This window comes from Sinohyriopsis cumingii, chromosome 8 (genome assembly GCF_028554795.1).
Source record: "Sinohyriopsis cumingii isolate HCF-2022 chromosome 8, ASM2855479v2, whole genome shotgun sequence".
NCBI lineage: Eukaryota > Metazoa > Mollusca > Bivalvia > Unionida > Unionidae > Sinohyriopsis > Sinohyriopsis cumingii.
Genome location: NC_142968.1, coordinates 100,822,697 through 100,841,590, shown reverse-complemented (window position 1 = coordinate 100,841,590; position 18,894 = coordinate 100,822,697). Strand labels below are relative to the sequence as shown.

The window sequence follows — 18,894 nt, the reverse complement described above, 5'->3', positions numbered from 1 at the left end:
TCGAACGTTTCATCAAGTACATTTTATCCAGTTGTTCAACAGATTGTCTCATGAATATAAAATCTATTAACAGCCTGGTTTTCCATTTTTATTTGTTTTATGTCTTTTATAAAGTTATTAACTGCGAAATTCTAACTGAATGAAATGTTTTTCATCGCTGTTCGATGATATTTTACCTCTTCCTCTGGATCTTATGTAGTCGTCATGATGAACAGATGACTCTCAGAATTCGACAAGATATGAATGAATAATACTATTGATATTTAATATCCATTTTTTTTCTGTAACTGTGTGTAACGAAAGGTAAAGTAATAATTTGAAACTAAATCTGCCGGTTCAAAATTTGTGTAAAATTGATCATTTCTATTAAAATCAAATGTAGGAAGATATGACTGGTGTTGAATTCATAAGATATGACACGAATTCTTCATTTTATTAATGTATTGGTCCATAAATAACAAAATAGGTATGCTAAAATATTCAAGTACTGAATAAAAATACATGTCTGGTACGAGACGAGAGCTGTAAGGAAATGCATATCTGATATACTAAAAGGCCTATAATTTAAATAAAACCTTAAAAACACCTATAAAATACTCCAGAAAGTTTTTCGTAAGAATTTCTTTTTAGCATTTAACACTTGTATACTGGCTACTTACGAATTTCTGTGTATAGTGTTATGTCAAAATATGTGTTCCGTTTATTGTTTTAGTGGTATTTTACTCCAATAATGAATCAGCAGATTGAACTGAAAAACGATGCCAAAGTGACCATTCAAAATAGACCCAGAAGCTCTACTTTAATAAAGAAGGATATGAATTTCCTGGACGAGGGGCTGTATGAATGTGCAGTAAGCGCAAACGCAGAGAACCAAAATGATTATGTGAACGTAGCAATTATTGGTAAGAAGATATGCTTATTAACGTTGCAGCAAGATTATATTGCACTGCATTACATTCAATGATATCATGCAATTATACCCAGCTAGATTATATTGCACTGCATTACATTCAATGGTATCATACAATTATACTCAGCTAGATTATATTGCACTGCATTACATTCAATGGTATCATACAATTATACTCAGCTAGATTATATTGCACTGCATTACATTCAATGGTATCATACAATTATACTCAGCAAGATTATATTGCACTGCATTACATTCAATGGTATCATACAATTATACTCAGCTAGATTATATTACACTGCATTACATTCAATGGTATCATACAATTATACTCAGCACGATTATATTGCACCGCATTACATTCTATGATATTATACAATTATACTCAGCTAGATTATATTACACTGCATTACATTCAATGGTATCATACAATTATACTCAGCTAGATTATATTGCACTGCATTACATTCAATGGTATCATACAATTATACTCAGCTAGATTATATTGCACTGCATTATATTCAATGGTATCATACAATTATACTTAGCAAGATTATATTACACTGCATTACATTCAATGGTATCATACAATTATACTCAGCTAGATTATATTGCACTGCATTACATTCAATGGTATCATACAATTATAGTCAGCAAGATTATATTACACTGCATTACATTCAATGGTATCATACAATTATGCTCAGCAAGATTATATTACATTGTATTTCATTCAATGAGCTGATAAGATGATACTCAGCTAGATTATATTTATAGGTTACTGCATTTGTATGGGAAAATATGAACGAGTTTTCGGAATGAATACTGCAGGAACTTGTGAGTGCAGTATATACTTCCGACAAAAAGAGTTCATATTTTCCCATACAAATGCAGTAACCTTTTTATTATATGCTCATTTTGTTTATTCTACCTAAGGTTTAATTATATAAACAAAATACACTACAAGAAACAACGTAAATGAATGAATGCCATATTCCAAACTAAATACACAAGCGCAGATTTGACATTACAAAATGACATCATTATTAATGCGCACATAGCTCCGCCCAGATAAATTTGAACTTAGTCGCGCGGTCAATATAACTTTCGAAAGAAAATGGCGTGTCTAGTTAAAATTGAAATTTTACAGTCATCTTGTGAATGAATGCGCATTGCCACGACTTTTCCATTTGATCTGGAGTGAATATAGTTTGGTATTTTGTTTCGATTCGAAGAAAGTTTGTGATTTTGGACTGGATTCATCTGTGCAAATTATACATGAAATAATTCGGATTGAAGTGGCGCGAGAGAAGCTTGTTTACGTCTGCAGATGTGTTTCTGTTTCTGTCATTGAATGTTTGAAATCATAACGTGGGAAAAATATGAAGTCTTTCAATTGCAATTTTCAAAAAGACGCTATGGAATTTAATGTGTATTTCATTTTGAGTGCAGTAAGGAGGGTGTAATTGCACATATCATCGAAATTACAACACACTTTCGAAATGTCTAATCCAGATTGAAAATCTATGACATGGCTCATGTAATTCGGATTTGCAGAATTAAGAATAAACATTTTGAGGAAATTCAGGATGTAAAACTGTAAGTATAATTTATTTTGCCATTCTTATCACAAGATAAAGAAGACAGTATATGCTTTGTCACTTGTATGTTATTTGTATGGACATAATCTTCCGTTTTTTATATAATGTAGCTAGCCTAAATCCGTAATATTGTATCAACGCGGAATGTGCCAAAACAGCTGGGTTTTTTATGCAGTCCACGAAACGTGTTTTAGTTCATTCAGAAACAAATTTAAACAACCACAACGTAAAGAGCCTCTTACGCGAATGTATATGATTTGTTTACAAATCAAAAGTGCTGGTGTCTGCGTCATTGTTTATTTACAATAGAAAGTAGTTCCTTCATTCATGTGAATGCTATATGTGTATTGTCGCGCGCGTTCAGTATCGGGGAATATTGAACGATTCTGACAATGTAAAGTTAACGGGGGAAATAATGAGCATATAATAACGCACTGTATTACAGTCACTGATATGATTAAAATATACTCAACTAAATTATCTTACATATAGATTACATTACATCACATTCAATGAGATGATAAGATTATACTCAGCTAGATTATATTTTCTCACCCATGTGACAGAGAAATTTAGCTGTTTTGCAAACCTTACTTTTCGTATCTCAGTCTGGTTGTCTCAGTGAGGTCGTGTTAATTATGGTGTCCACGCGCTAGAAACTTTTAAAGAGAAGAAACCTCAGTTGTGTTCTTCTGTGTCTGACGAAGTTGTTATAAAATAAAACAACAACAGATATATAACAAAAAGAAATTCAAGCAACTTAAGGTCTCTCCAACTTTTATAACACACCATACAAAACATTTTGAGAGAGACAAACACACACGCACACGAAGTTGAGTTATTTAGTATTGTGCTGTTAACTACACACAGCATGGCGAATGTTATCCTATCTTGAACCTGGTAAATTTTCAGGTCAGCGTCATTAAAAGTAGATAAAAGTAACTCATTAGTTTTAAATACATCGCGTGAAACGAATTAGGTACTTTAGCTAGATTTAATGACGCTAACCTGAAAATGTACTGAGCTACAGATAAGATAGAATCTGTGGAACTGTGTGAAACAAATTATAATCCGCAAGCCGGCAACAACCAGAAATTTGTTATGTCTGACCTGCGTTCTTCAAACTTTGTCAAACAATCAAACCGACCCTAGTCGAATCAAACATTGCTAACAAATGCAAATTCCTGCGCTTGCCAATAAGACTGGTTCATTCATCCGTCCACGCGCTATTCCATACCATGATTTCCATGTAGCGTATCACTGTGTCAAGTAATAGCAACACTTGCCATATTTCCAGGGCAGAAAATATAAATTTCCAAGAATACAATGGATTCGATATCTTCCCACAGTCATTACTCATGTAATCAGGCCGAACTGTATACCTTATCATACCGCTATCATAAAACGTTTTCCAAATTAGAAATGATGAAAGTTAAAAGTTAATGGTATAAAAGATATTAATTACTTATTACTATTTTCACATGACATTTATCGATTAGATATGATAATACAGTAATAGCTTCAAATAATTTTATGTTTCGATTTTCTCATGCATATAATTTGTGTCCTTAGAGTCGACTGGGCACCCCATTGCCCTCATTAACACAATCACATTAATGTGTGTTTACAAAAATAAAAGCACGTGTCTCGAGACGCTCATAATGTAACACTTGCAACAGGTAACAATTATAACTTTTTCTTGAGTTTTTTTTTTTTTTGTTTCTTTTTAACAGCAGCATATATAGCTAGATTCTGCTTGATAATTATTCTGATTTCATAAAAGAGTACAAAACCTGATGTTATTAATACAGAGTGAGAGGCAATAAAACTAACTGATGAATACTATATACTATATTCTGAATCTGCTAACTATAGTGCAAAAGTGCAAGGTTATTTTAATTTAAATGGGGAAAAAATGAATAAGAAACATAATCTTTGTCGGTGTTTGTACTAAGACAAGACAATGAAATCCCAGCGACAAGCAGACTCTTGTGGGGAGACAAATAATGTAACCCTTTCAATGGGATTTCCTTGTCTCGGTACAAAGCCCAACATAGATTCTCTTAACATTGCAATTGCATTCATTGACATGATAAGATGTCCACAATACCACCGGTTGACCGCGATCTAATGGCCATGTTTATTCATACGAATTCATGTCAGCAGGAATATGTCGTCCGCATGACAGGCGAAGAGAACAAACTCTGACTTCAGTATTCAAAGGAAACCTAATAGCAAGTTAATGGCAAGCACTCAACACAGCTTTTTGACGTTTCTATTCAAGAATTGAAAAGTTTACCAAGCACCATTCTACAAATATGGTTGTGATGGTTTTATAGGACTAAATGAACCAACAACTTGATGAAATATACAAAATTGAGAAAGAAACCGAGAAAGTAACATGAAATAAAATAAACATATGATGCAAACTTTGTTCACAAAACTGCTGAAACTTTCATACAGCGTAAATACGTCAATCAACCTATCAGTGAAAGTCATCGAAGAGGGTTTAACAAAAAAGACACGAATATTTAACAGAGGTAACATTCAATTTGATTTCAAATGAACATGAAATTGAATGAAAATTTGAAGAATGAAATTGGCAGTTTAATGGTAATCACAAATAACTCAGTTGTTCTGGAAGAAATAAATTATGCAAAGTTAGAACAGAATGTGTAAAAGTGCTGAAATGAATTATTGAGATAGGAAAGCGGCGCCATGACGAGAACAGACGATGTGCTAAAATCCTTATCTTGGTCAAGTTACATTTCAGTGTTTTGGTCTGCTTACATGGCCTTTAATTCTGTATCAGAAATCACATCGGACAAATAAAATCTTCACTCATTCGGAACAACTGTATTGTTTTTACTCTTTATTTCTTCTTAATATCTTAGCATAAAACCATACCTTGGGTATCCAAACATTCTTTCCACATATTCCGCCTCAATGTTTCTTTCACTTTAATGCATAGATTTGCTGTCATTTGCCTCTAGTGACTGCAGACGGGTTATCATAGTTTATGAGGAAGAAGACCCTTATGCGACATGACATGAAAGTGTCGTCGTCTGGCTTTCTAATTTCGGCACATATTCCATATTTAGATTTTCCTATTTCCACATCATTATAGGCCACAATTACATTTTCTAAAGTTTAATAACTAACAGTTTGATTTGTGTGTTTTTTTAGTGCCCCGGGGCAACTGGTCTTGCAAACTACGGTAACCGACCCAGGCTGATCCCTTGATAGGATTTGAATCAGCGCAATTTCGGTTGCGAGTCAGGCAGGGCAATCAGTGAACCAGCGCGACTCCCAAAGTTAATGATGAACCCAAAAACGTATTCTGATCATCTCGACTGTGTCTCTGAGATATAAAATATACATCGGGTTTATCTCGCGCAGTAAATTACAGAAACATTATACATGTTGTTCACCTGAAATTTGTTCGGCAAGAAAGCAGCAGTTCATTCGAACCACCTCTACAAGTATAATGACTGGATAATTGACTGTGAAGTTGTGAATGAAAAATTAGTCCCATGCATTCGCAACTTCTATGTCAATTGTTGTTTCGTAAACAACCGAGGTGGTCGGAAAAGCAGCAATCGGTATAAAATCGATGCATGATCCGTAGATTGGCTTCGAACTTGCAAATGCTAAAATTTGGACAGTTCGAGTCTCGTTCAACTAAAACCTCTCGCGTGGAAGATCTTGTCAAGCGAGATGATATTACCCTACCCCAAACCAAAATAAGTTATTTTCCTTGTATACTTGTAAGGCCAGAATGAAACTTTCAAAAAGTCTGAATCGTGATTTGATAGGCTGGTGAGATGAGGTGACACAATGCAAAAGTGTGATGATGAAACGATGCTATGTTTCGCATAAACATTGACAGTTTCTTTACTTTATTGAGACACGCCGCCTGCATCAGAGAATGTTTTAAAAAGTGTTTAATAAGATCTGTTTAGGTTTGCAGTAGAATATTTGATTCCATAATCTCAGACATTTTGGTTACTCGCCTTCATTTTGGATGAAACACTGGACTATTTACAATCGAGGTTAAAAAAAGAAAAAGAAACAACAACAGAAAAAGCCTTCACACTGCTACAAATTGGTAAATCCCTTCAAAACCGAGGAATCTTACTTAAAACATTAAAACTAATGACCGATGCCATTATTTAACCGATTTAAAGGACATATTACCTTTGTAAGGAAAAAATATTAGCATATTTTGAACTCGTGAGAACTTGAATAAATAATACCTCTTGCTCGATGATAATTCTTGTTTCTGTATCACCTTGGTGGAAATCCCACACCTGAGTCCTGTCAGAATTATATGCGCTTAGAAAATGTTTAATAATTATTAGTATGCGATCTGTGCAACACCTGCTGCCTCGCCAGGATAACTAAACTGAACTGGTGAAAAATCTGGCTTGTCCATGATTCGAAGATACATCTTTGTGGCGCTCTGGACCTCACGGCCGAATTTCAACGCACTGACCATATTGCTTACAATTGTATTTCATTAGATCAGTAAGGAATCTAAGCCACGTTCTAAATCTCGTGATCCACCATACAAAGATGAACTGACATAGGTTCCCATAGACTAGCATCGACGCGTATCTGGTAATAAAATTGAGATAGATAATTACTTTACATAGATTACTTACGTGCATGATACATTAGTGTGTGTGTGTGTGTGTGTGTGTGTGTGTGTGTGTGTTAGGTTTTAACATAGCTTTGACAATTTTGCAGTCGTATCGCTACGATGTCTTCAGTGTGGCAGTTTATAGTGATGTCTAGCACTGGGGCATCATGCCGCAGACATGTAATTTCATGTACCACTTAGTCACATTATCCTGATACCACATCGACCAGTCCTAACACTAACCTCTTAATGCTGAATGCCAAGCGAGGCAGCTACAAATAGCATTTTTATAAGTCTTTGAGTATGGAAAGTGTAGGTTTTGTAACAGTTTGGGATTATGGTTATGTTCACAGTGATTATATGGATACTTTGTTTTAATTTTTTTACCGTTTTCTTAAATATTACTTACAAATTAGATACAATTGTATCGATGGATTGATTAAACTTATGTTTCTTATTATTAACCTCATAGTGCCCATCTCTGTGAACACGACGAGAGAAACGGTAGACGTTATGGAGGAAAGAATAGCAGAACTCCAGTGTAGATACTGTGTAAAACCAGATCTTAACCTACAAACGTATTGGAAGAAGAACAACGAATTGCTACCAAAGATTTCAAGGTATTGTAGCCATTTTTATTTGATCGGAAATGTGATGAAATTTAGAATTAGCTAGCCCTTATGAGTCAAGAAAGATTGAACAGTGTCGATTCTCAAAGACGGTAAGTGCAAGGTACAGTTTTAGTTCATCAATCTCTCTTGTTATATCCTATTGTTTAGTCACAACGTCGACCGTTGGCAATTTATTCGAATTTTCAGAGTGAAATGTCAAAAACAAGTAGCATTGAATTTTTTTCCCCTTATCTCCCCATCGGCTCTGAAACGATGGGAATCGGAATCAATTTTTTTACACAGTACTTCTACTAGTTTTGTCTTGTAACTGTTCTTGGCTGAATTTCCTAACTGTATAATAGTTATTGAGGAGACGAGGTAATACAGTGACATTATCAAGATGCCATAAGGGGTTGACATGTTCCCATAAAAGGCGACACACGGATATAATTAATACTATGCATACGGGTATGCTGCTATGGTCATGAAGGTGGGAAGATGATCACATTGCCGAGTTGATCTGAACTACTGTGCATTAGAAATTGGCGATGGGTGCCATTTACTCAATTGCCCAGATTGGATTCCTGCTTGACGGAATAATAACTTTCGTACCTGTTTTATTATACTTGTGGTATTCTGTATCAATTTATTTCATTTTATTATGCATCACTATACCCACCGTGGGATCCAGAGTTAGGCGATTTAGTCTCTGATCACGATTGCAAGATATATGAATAGCGCTCTCAGTTAAATCAGTGTGATACTCGCCAACCACTTCAAATGAACTGGACCTCCCTTGCTTCTAAAACAACCCTAAGAACTATATATGCTGCATGAAAGGAATGAATCCGAGACAAAATCTTCCGTATTTCATAACTCTTACAAGGACCTTCTCTCCCAATTTAAAAACTACACATGCGTTTACACGGACGGCTCAAATAGTGGAAATCACACTACCCAATTTCACTTGTCAGATGGTGCATCGATAGACCTTGCCCTAAAATATATAGAAACCAAACATATGTTAAACTCTGTTATCTTCTCCAGATCACTATCACTAGTTTAGTCACTTCACAACAGGAAGTTGGAAAACCCATTATTGACCAATATTTCCATCAAACACAGAGATGTGTACCTCATAAAATATAGTCTACTGTTGGTTACCTAGACATGTCGATCCTAAAGGTGATGAAAGAGCAGACCTCTCTGATAAAATCTTCATAACCGTCTGATATTAAAATACCATACACTGATTTTAAATCTGGTATCAAACATTTATTATTTAGCAAGTTGCAGGAATCATGGAATGATGCTGTCAATAACAAGCTCCATGTGATGAAACCCTCCTTAGGTAAATGACCTTGGTAAGGACGAGGTAGTCAATGCAGAATAAAGTTGGTCATACTTGTATAACTCACTCCTTCATATTAAAGGCCTATGACGTACCTCATGGCGTCTCGTGCAATGAACTCTTCACAGTGAAGCACTTTATGCTAGATGATTTCGATCTCCAACCTACACACGATTGTTAACAAAGCACACAAAGGAACGTTCTGAGACAGTAAGCGTGCCTTGTATTTCAAATTTCTGGAAGGATGTTAACATTTATTCTTAAATAAAGCTTGTTTGTAACCTATTTTCTTTGAGCATTTTAACTAACACGTGTACTGGCAATCACCTAAGTTATTTTATATTATCTAATTACCTTTTATGCACACCATTTACATTCCCAGTTGATCGGGAACCTTCAGATATTATCCCCACCATCTCAGCGTTGCGTACCTATTTTTTAATGATTATTACTAAACCCTTTTGATACAAAAATCTTAATAATATCACCTTAATGTGGCGTTATATAGCTTTACAATGCTGGTACGCCGTAAAATCTACAGTCAATGAACCATCCAACAACTCATCTGGATGTTCGGTAGAGTGTATCGATATGCTACTGATTGAGTCTAATCAGGACGATATAGTGTGTGTTAGGAATTAAACTAGATTTTGCAACTAAAAACTCATCAAAATTTTGATTTGAAATAATACACGTAACCTCCTCAGTGCGGTATTGTCAAAATTTATATCAAGCATCAGTTTGTGATGTGATGTGATTTTGATTTTTAACGTAGCTTTAACAATTTTTCAGTCATATCGCTACGATGTCTGCAATGTGGCAGTTTATGGTGATGTCTAGCACTGGGGCATCATGCCGCAGACATGGAGCATGATGTCCCACCCAGTCACATTACCCTGACACCAGGCCGACCAGTCCTAACACTAACCTCTTAATGCTGAACGTCAAGCGAGGCAGCTGTTAGTACCATTTTTGTAAGTCTCTGGTATGACTCGGCGGGGGTACGAACCCACGACCTCCCGCATCCGAGGCGGACACTCTAACCACTAGGCCACTAGAACGATCGCATTTGATCTAACTTTTATGCATGCGTGGTTCTTTGTGATTAATTCTTCATTTTATTTTATTATTTTATTCTCAATATCAACATTATATTACCACATTTACTACCTTCACTGACCTCTCCGGTGGCCTAGTGGTTAGAGCGTGCGCCTCAGATGCGGGAGGTCGTGGGTTCGATCCCCGGTCGAGTCAAACCAAAGACTTATAAAAATGGTACTAACAGCTGCCTCGCTTGACGTTCAGCATTAAGAGGTTAGTGTTAGGACTGGTCGGCCTGGTGTCAGGGTAATGTGACTGGGTGGGACATCATGCTCCATGTCTGCGGCATGATGCCCCAGTGCTAGACATCACCATAAACTGCCACACTGCAGACATCGTAGCGATATGACTGAAAAATTGTTAAAGCTACGTTAAAAATCCAAATCACACACACACACACACACACACAAACAATACCTTCACTAGGCATAACCTTTCCGTGATATATTCGTAATACATATTGTTCTTTCTGATCTTAGATGGCGTTGTTTCTCGTTGCACATGGTTTTCGTCCTTTCTTTTTAGCCTGGAATTTGGAGAAAATAATTTGATTTTCCGTAAAAATATTAAATTTCTAATAGCACTATTACTTAACTTGCGCAGCAATTCTTTTTTCCCGTGAAGAAAGCTTAATCCGTCTGATGTGAATACATCTTACACAGAGTGGAGAATTATCAATAAGACATGATCCACTCGTATACATCATATGCCCATGCGTGGAACAGTCATTTTTTACGGGGACGTAATGTTAACGGACGTGTGTCGAATCTGTGACAAGAGAAAATTGCTTGTTACTTGTGCTTCACAGTATTATCCTCTCTGTATTAAATTTACATGGCGGCAGTCCTCGCTTCCTTTCAGATTTTGGTTCGTTAAGGAACCTCTTACCACAATGCATCCCACCTCTTATGGGTTAGGTTATACTCATATTTATTATCAGTTACATATAGTTACGGGTAAGTCGTTTGAGTTAAGGAAATTCAACGCAGCAAAGGCCCTACCGTAACATTGCGGGATTGCCAGATACATTCATGTTAAACCTCTACAGCTGGAGGTCCGTCCTAAGTGATCGTCCTCAACTGGAGCCTTTGTACGCCTTCCGATAAAGATAATTTAAACTATCGAAAAGAATCTCGGTTGTTAGTCACCATAGTTTTTCATGCTGAACTCGACTCAGCAACTTCGTTCAGTATGTTAAAGAAGACTCCAGTGAACCCACCCGCGTTACAGCATGCTCTGAAAGACGTGACCAAACCCTCACAGCATGCACTAGTAGGGCACTACGTTTCTATCATAATGCCTCCAAAGGGTAACACAGGGGTGTGTAACTACATTTATTTCTTCTTAATGGCTCTTTCGATATTGCGGCCTTCACCATCTCACGGTGGATTACCACCTTCATCGAAAGAGCATATCAGTCCCTTGCTGACAGAGACCCTTTCGTTTACAAAAGTATTAGACCATTGGGTTCGAGCCATCGATGTCTTATGGGCATACGTTTATCATTCTTCTGTGGAGGACATCATGTAGAGAGTGATCGGGAAACCACATAATAATCTCCTCCTTCTCGCTATGTTCTTTAACACAACAGAGTGCATGAATTATTTCTCTGTGACACTAGTTGCGTCATAACATGTGGTCAAGAGAGACACTTTTTGTACTCTGGTTTTGATCAGTTTGAAGACATCAGCCTACCAACCTAACTGACAAATTCAACTACCCAACAGCGACGGGTTGTGTATTGCTGCTGTTATTAAAATGTATTTTTGTTTACTGGTTGGTTGTTGGGGGTAAACTTATTTCAATTGTGCAATATTTACCCGTCGTCATTCAAACGGTTAAACAGGTTTTTCTCTTGTGTCTCGCGTTTGTTTTGTTTTGCAGGTCTTTCCTTTATCTAAGAGTTTGAATAGCTCAACCGTAGGAAAACTATTTTTGTAACTGTACCGTTGCATACATACATACATACATACATACATACATACATACATACATACATACATACATAATGTATGTGTGTCATAAAGATTTTCTTGCAGCTCTAAATGTGTGGGATTAAGACAAAACATCGTGATGTCTTTTGCTATATATGTCTATCTTGTTGATATAGGTTGTCAGAGATAAAAAAATAAAACAATGGAAGTAAAATAAATATATATTAAAGAATTTATTTTTTAATCACTTACAGATATAAGCAGTGGATAACAAAATCCTCTGATTGGTGTGGTCAACTCACATTATCGTTTAACCCTGCCTATTTGAACGATTCCGGAAATTATTCTTGCATCGCAGAGATCCCCAAAGCTAGTGCGTCGGCATGGAAACTCATGACAGGTAAAAAGCTAACATATATCGTATCCATATTGAAATGGATATGTGTATTCCAGAATATATATTTCTCTGAGGCTTCTTTTAGCTATTCATGCATTCTAACTCACATGTACACAGGAATTATGTCTTCTCTCAAACTTCATTTAGGTATCTACTAATTATCGCGCAGATTTAAATTGTCAGGTTCTAATGCATTCATTTGCAGATTTGAAATTGATTCATTTGGATTTTTTGTACCTATTGATATTCAACACTTGATGATCTAAGTGTTTTCTTTTCTCTTCATTATTCATATAAAAGATATAATTGGTTTACCATGTTAACATTTTCATCGTTCGTCCATAAGAAAACTTGTTTGGATCTGTCTAATAAACTTCAGAGAAACGTATTTGTTGAAAAAATCACATATAAGGTTCTCTGACCTGTAGTTGTTGGATATGCAGACGATTGTTTACAATCAACGGGCTAATTGTAGCAGTTATCTCCTTTATCTCCAAACGACTGATGAATCCGCAATATTGGAATAAAATCAAGCCTCTTCTTTTTGGATAATTTCATATATTTACATGGTCAGTCTAATTTTAGCATATAAGGTTTTGAAGTCGAGGGTTTTTTCATTTACTAGTTGTATATTGATAGCTGTCATGTGTTTTACACGCCATATGAAAATCACATGATCTCTGTTACTTCATTGGAGTTCCACACTACACTTGTTTAAACAGAATTACTGGATTTCATATCTGAAGCATTGGTCAATCATATTCCAAATTGTGTTTATTAGATAATGCAAATAAATATTTACCAACAAATCTTGATTGTACACTTTTTAATGAGTTTAAAAAGGCAAAATCTCACCTTTGAGAAACTTCCTGTTTTCTAAGTGTTTATAATGTTATGACGATGTTATTATTATTATTATTATTATTTCAGTAAGACCCAGAGTGCTTGAAAGTATTGTGCTAGAGGAACAACCTCGAATTGTCACAATTGGAAGCAATTTGACAATTACAGCTTCCATACCATTTTATCCAGGCATGAAAAATAAGGCAAGTATAATGCATGTGTCCAATAACGTATGCTCTTCCAGAACTCGATTATAAACAAATCTAGTTAGTAGTTTGAATCCTGTGGGGCTTCTGTCTCACAATCAGGACTTAATGTTCCTGAGTGAATGTTCTTGAGTGAATCTATTATGCAAATTCAAAACTTATTATTTCCATATTTTATGTCCAATTTCCGTTATATTTTTAACATATTCATACTTTTTTTTAGAAGTCTTCTGTCAAATGAAAAACTGAAAATATGCATGCTAATGGTTAGGTTGAGTTATCTCCACTTTGCTAGTTCAGCTTCTTTCCCATACATCGCAAAGTCTTGGTAAAAGGTTAGTGTTTTCAATGAAGAAGACAGGCCGTCAGCATTTTTTTCTGTCCTTCGATACTTTAAGGATGTCAGGCGAGTATTTCTCTACCAGGGTTTCCGTAAACGAACAGTTATTGATTCTACGTGAACCATACATACTCCTGAATGGCAAAACTTGACGGGACTGCATATCTTGTCAGTAGAACACATTCTTCTGCAGCTCATTAACGTCTACCCGGTGAGAGAGAGGTTTTATTGATGACGCACGACCAGAAAGAGTTATATGTTTTCTGATTTCAAAACGTACGTGGCTCAAATAGTACATTTTCACCTAGGCCAATATTTTAACACTGTTATCTATTACATTTGACCGGTCTGGTGGCCTAAGTGGCTAGAGCGTCCGACTCGGATGCGGGAGGTAGGTGGTTCGAACCTCGGCCGAATCATAGCAAAGACTTATACAAAAAAATGGTACTTGAAGTTGCCTCTCTTGGCGCTCAGCATTAAGAGGTTAGTGTTAGGACTGATAGGCCTGGCGTCAGGATAATATGAATGGGTGGGACATCATGCTACATGCCTGCTTCACGATGCCCTAGTGCTAGACATCACTATAAACTGTCACACTGCAGACATCGTAGCGATATGATTGAAACATTGTTAAGGCTACGTTAAAAATCCAAATCACACACACACACACACACACACACACACAATCCCAAATCTCGAGGGCAGAGATGGAAATCGAACAGTGTAGATTGAAAAACGTTTAAGTCCTTCAGCGAATCAAATTTCACAGTTGATCCTTACGACAAAGTAGTGAAGCCATTACACTTATTTGCACTGATACTCGAGAATGCTTCTGGGGATACAATATAAAAAACTTTGGCAATTCCTAAACGTGCCAACAATTGTTTGATGATGCTTGCAAAGACGCCATCAGGGAACGGAACATAGTCCCTAAACTTTAGATGTCAATTCAGCAACGAAAACTCTAATTAGTGTGTAATTCGAACTACAGCCAGTTATAGCATTGGTGGAAGCAAGAAGAAAACATGGATATTTTGCGCCACAATGTTTATATCTCGCTTCTGTTATCAATACTGTACGGACAATCACTGACAAAAGGAAAAGTAGTTGTCTCGAACAGCTAAAGCAATTTGATGAAATGATAATGACTTATCAGAAATCCCAGATACACTGGCCGAAATATTCTCCTAATATCTTCCTCACATAGAGAGCTATTCTGAAATCTTCCGCCGTATAAAAATCAGAGAGAAAAGTTTAATTTAAATTTAAAGTCTACTAACTTTGAAGTTCACAATGAACTTTCGCTGTCCAAGAACGACAAGACTCTCTTCATCGATCCTATGATTCTCAGCAGGGCCAGATGACGTTCACGGTCTGATTCTGAAACACGTACCCGAATCAGCTCTGAATGCATTAGAAAATGCTTTCATAAAGTCTGGAAAACTAGCGACTTCCTGTCGTCATGGCAGGAAGTAACAGTGATACCAGTACCCAAACCTGAAATGGACTATTCCAACCCTACGCAATTCTCACATATCACTGACAATCTGTATTTTAACGAAATGGCAATTTACTTTGGGATCTAAGTCCAATCAACTACTACCAGACTGTCAGTTAGGATTCAGAAGCCATCGAAGCACAATTGATCCGCTAGTCAGACCTGATGCATTTATTAAATACCGAATTCAGTCGTTTTAAGTCGAGTCCAACTGCAAAATTCACAGAACCAGATCTGCCGTCGCAATATGCACCCTTAGAGCTGTGTCCGTGGAGTTTGTTAAGAGTAATCAACAGAACAAACAACAAATACCCTAGTATGCAGGCGCATTATACTATCACAGATCAGGAACCCTGTTGTTAACAATTTGACTCGACTTAAAAGTGAGTAAAGATGGTTCGTTTTCATGAAGAAATAACGTATAGCCCGTGTCCTATTTTTACTTTGATTAAGCTTTTGATACCCCATGAAAGCACTGTATAATTAATGAACTTATAATAGGTGGCATTCCAGTTTTTCTAGTACATAGTTTGAAGCATAGAGCTTTCATTGGTAAGATAAGCAACACCCTTTCTACAAGCTGTCCTTGTGCTATCGGTATATCTCAGGACAGCGTATTCTCTGTCGGCCAGCAATCGGAACATGAAGTTAACAGTACTGTGAAATCCACCAACTGACTTTAGATTGTATCTCGACGACTTTTCATCTGCTATATGTCAAAGAAAATGCAAGCTATTGAACGTCGGCAATAGATAATGCCTAAATAGAGTTCAGACATGACAGCAGACGAAATAGAGTTCACATTTACGAAAGCTACAGATGCTTACGTGGAATTTCGTTGATGACGGTAAATACATAATGATCCTGATATCTGCCCGAATCTTCTCTTTTTTCCCTTATTTAGGAGGTGGCCAAATTTTCAGAGATTTTTTTTTACTGTAAAATAACTTTGCAAACACATACTAGATGCCTCAGGGACACGTGTGAAAAAAAGATTTAATAAACATTGTGGCAAAACCCATTGGGGAGCAGATCGGATTGTCTTCATCCGGTTATTCATGAATTTAGTAAAATTACATCTTGAGTACGGTTATGTGTCATCTTAAAAAATCTTACCCCTAGATGCACAATTACGGACTTAGATTTTATCTGATAGCATTCATAACGCCCCATTCAGAAAGCTTCACGTAGAGGAGTGAACTATCGCTTTATCTCCAAGCTGTCTTACGCTGGATCTAGTAATTAGTCCAAATACCAGTCCATATACTCCTAGAAAAGAAATTTAATTCCACCTTTTGGCATATTATTTCGACCTCAGTTAGAAGGTTAAAAAAAGAAATGCTGGAAATACTAAACAACCGTATGCCTCCCTTGTAATCAAGCTTCCCACCATCCCCTCCCCCACATCAAAAAGCATTTATTTTTAAAACTTCAGAATGTCCGCAAAAGATTCTGGCGTTTTTCGGAGTAAACTCAGTGATATCAGCCTCCTATCACGACGATACCTCCCTGCATAGAGACTAATCCAACAAAGTTGTTACTGCTGTTGCAACTCCCTATTACCGGATAAAGTATCCATTTCTACCACAGAAGTTACCGCTGACGAAAGCCTTACAAAATAATAAATTTGACAACCCATTAATATTCAAAATCATACAGAAACGATTTCCTCATGCAATCAGGTAAAATTGTTTTGTACTCTGGGCTCCCTAGTGACATGAGTATTGCAAGTATTAAGAAGATCAGATAAAAATTCAGCAAAAGCCGTCCTGCCGTTACCCGATACTAGATGAATGTTTCCATCTTCTGCTTTCAAATATTATATAAATCGGCGTGTATTATATTCATATCAAAATATGTGGAATGAAGACTCCACAAACAAGTTTCGTAGCATGAATGGAGAGCCGCATCCTTTATATATAACAAATTGCAGAGAAGAGGCGGTGTTGTGCAGATCGCGTGTAGGACCCAATATGCCAGATTCATGTTTATCTACTGAAGCAAGATTGTCAGATAAAAATCATTATTTTTTCTTAGTTTGGAATAGGTTGGGAGCTGCGACGAAAACTGTTTTTATCATAACTGGATCTGAAGATAAAACAGAGTACAAATAAGACTGACTACCTTCTCACGTAAGCCGTATACAGAGTAGAAATAAAACTACCTCCTCACGTAAGCCGTATACAGAGTAGAAATAAGACTGACTACATACTCACGTAAGCTTTATACATAGTAGAATTAAGACTGACTGCCTCCTCGCGTAAGCCGTATGAAGAGCATAAATAAGACTACTTCTTCCCGTAAGCCGTATACAGGGTAGATATAAGACTGACTACATGCTCACGTAAGCTTTATACATAGTAGAAATCAGACTCAATGTTTCCTCGCGTAAGCCGTATGCAAAGTAGAAATAAGACTGACTACATACTCACGTAAGCTTTATATATAGTAGAAATAAGACTGACTGCCTCCTCGCGTCAGCCGTATGCAGAGTAGAAATTTTACTAGCTCCTCACGTAAGCCGTACACAGAGTAGAAATAAGACTACCTCCTCGCGTAAGCCGTATGCAAAGTAGAAATAAGACTGACTACATACTCACGTAAGCTTTATATATAGTAGAAATAAGACTGACTGCCTCCTCGCGTCAGCCGTATGCAGAGTAGAAATTTTACTAGCTCCTCACGTAAGCCGTACACAGAGTAGAAATAAGACTACCTCCTCGCGTAAGCCGTATGCAGAGTAGAAATAAGACTGCCTCCTCGCGTCAGCCGTATACATAGTAGAAATAAGACTGACTGCCTCCTCGCGTCAGCCGTATGCAGAGTAGAAATTTTACTACCTCCTCACGTAAGCCGTACACAGAGTAGAAATAAGACTACCTCCTCGCGTAAGCCGTATGCAGAGTAGAAATAAGACTGCCTCCTCGCGTCAGCCGTATACATAGTAGAAATAAGACTGACTGCCTCCTCGCGTCAGCCGTATACAGAGTAGAAATAAGACTGACTGCCTCCTCGCGTCAGCCGTATAAAGAGTAGAAATAAGACTGACTGCCTCCTCGCGTCAGCCGTATGCAGAGTAGAAATAAGACTGACCACCTTCTCATTTAAACCGATAGCTGTAATAACTAATCGCTAACAATGAGCTGGAAAATAACTTTACTCTTTACTTCTCTAGCAATTGTGTATGTTGCCGACATAGCGTTTACTTTTCCGAAACTTATGAAATAACGCAATCTTAATTAGCTCAAGAGTGTGTATCAGCACATGAAACAATTCACATATCTACAACGTTACTGCATCTCATTCTTTTCGTAGGTCCTACTCAGAAATGTTGAGTAAGATACATGTCAAATACCCCTGGAAAATTAGCCAAAGGGAAAAAATTTCGACATATAGGTATATTATTTGCGCATTGTTTGTTACGTGTTTCTTTATTTCATGACAACGCTTAGGTTCT

General features: G+C 36.8%; 1 protein-coding gene across 1 annotated transcript in view; it reads left to right on the top strand.

Moving 5' to 3' along the window:
• The window catches only part of LOC149794247 (uncharacterized), an 87,825-nt gene that overhangs the window by 17,575 nt on the left and 51,356 nt on the right, over positions 1–18,894 (top strand). Inside the window, exons 3-6 of the mRNA XM_089968375.1 lie at positions 713–902; positions 7,629–7,776; positions 12,408–12,553; positions 13,481–13,596. Of these exons, the coding sequence (XP_089824501.1) occupies positions 713–902; positions 7,629–7,776; positions 12,408–12,553; positions 13,481–13,596 (600 nt within the window). The remainder of the gene's footprint in view (positions 1–712; positions 903–7,628; positions 7,777–12,407; positions 12,554–13,480; positions 13,597–18,894) is intronic.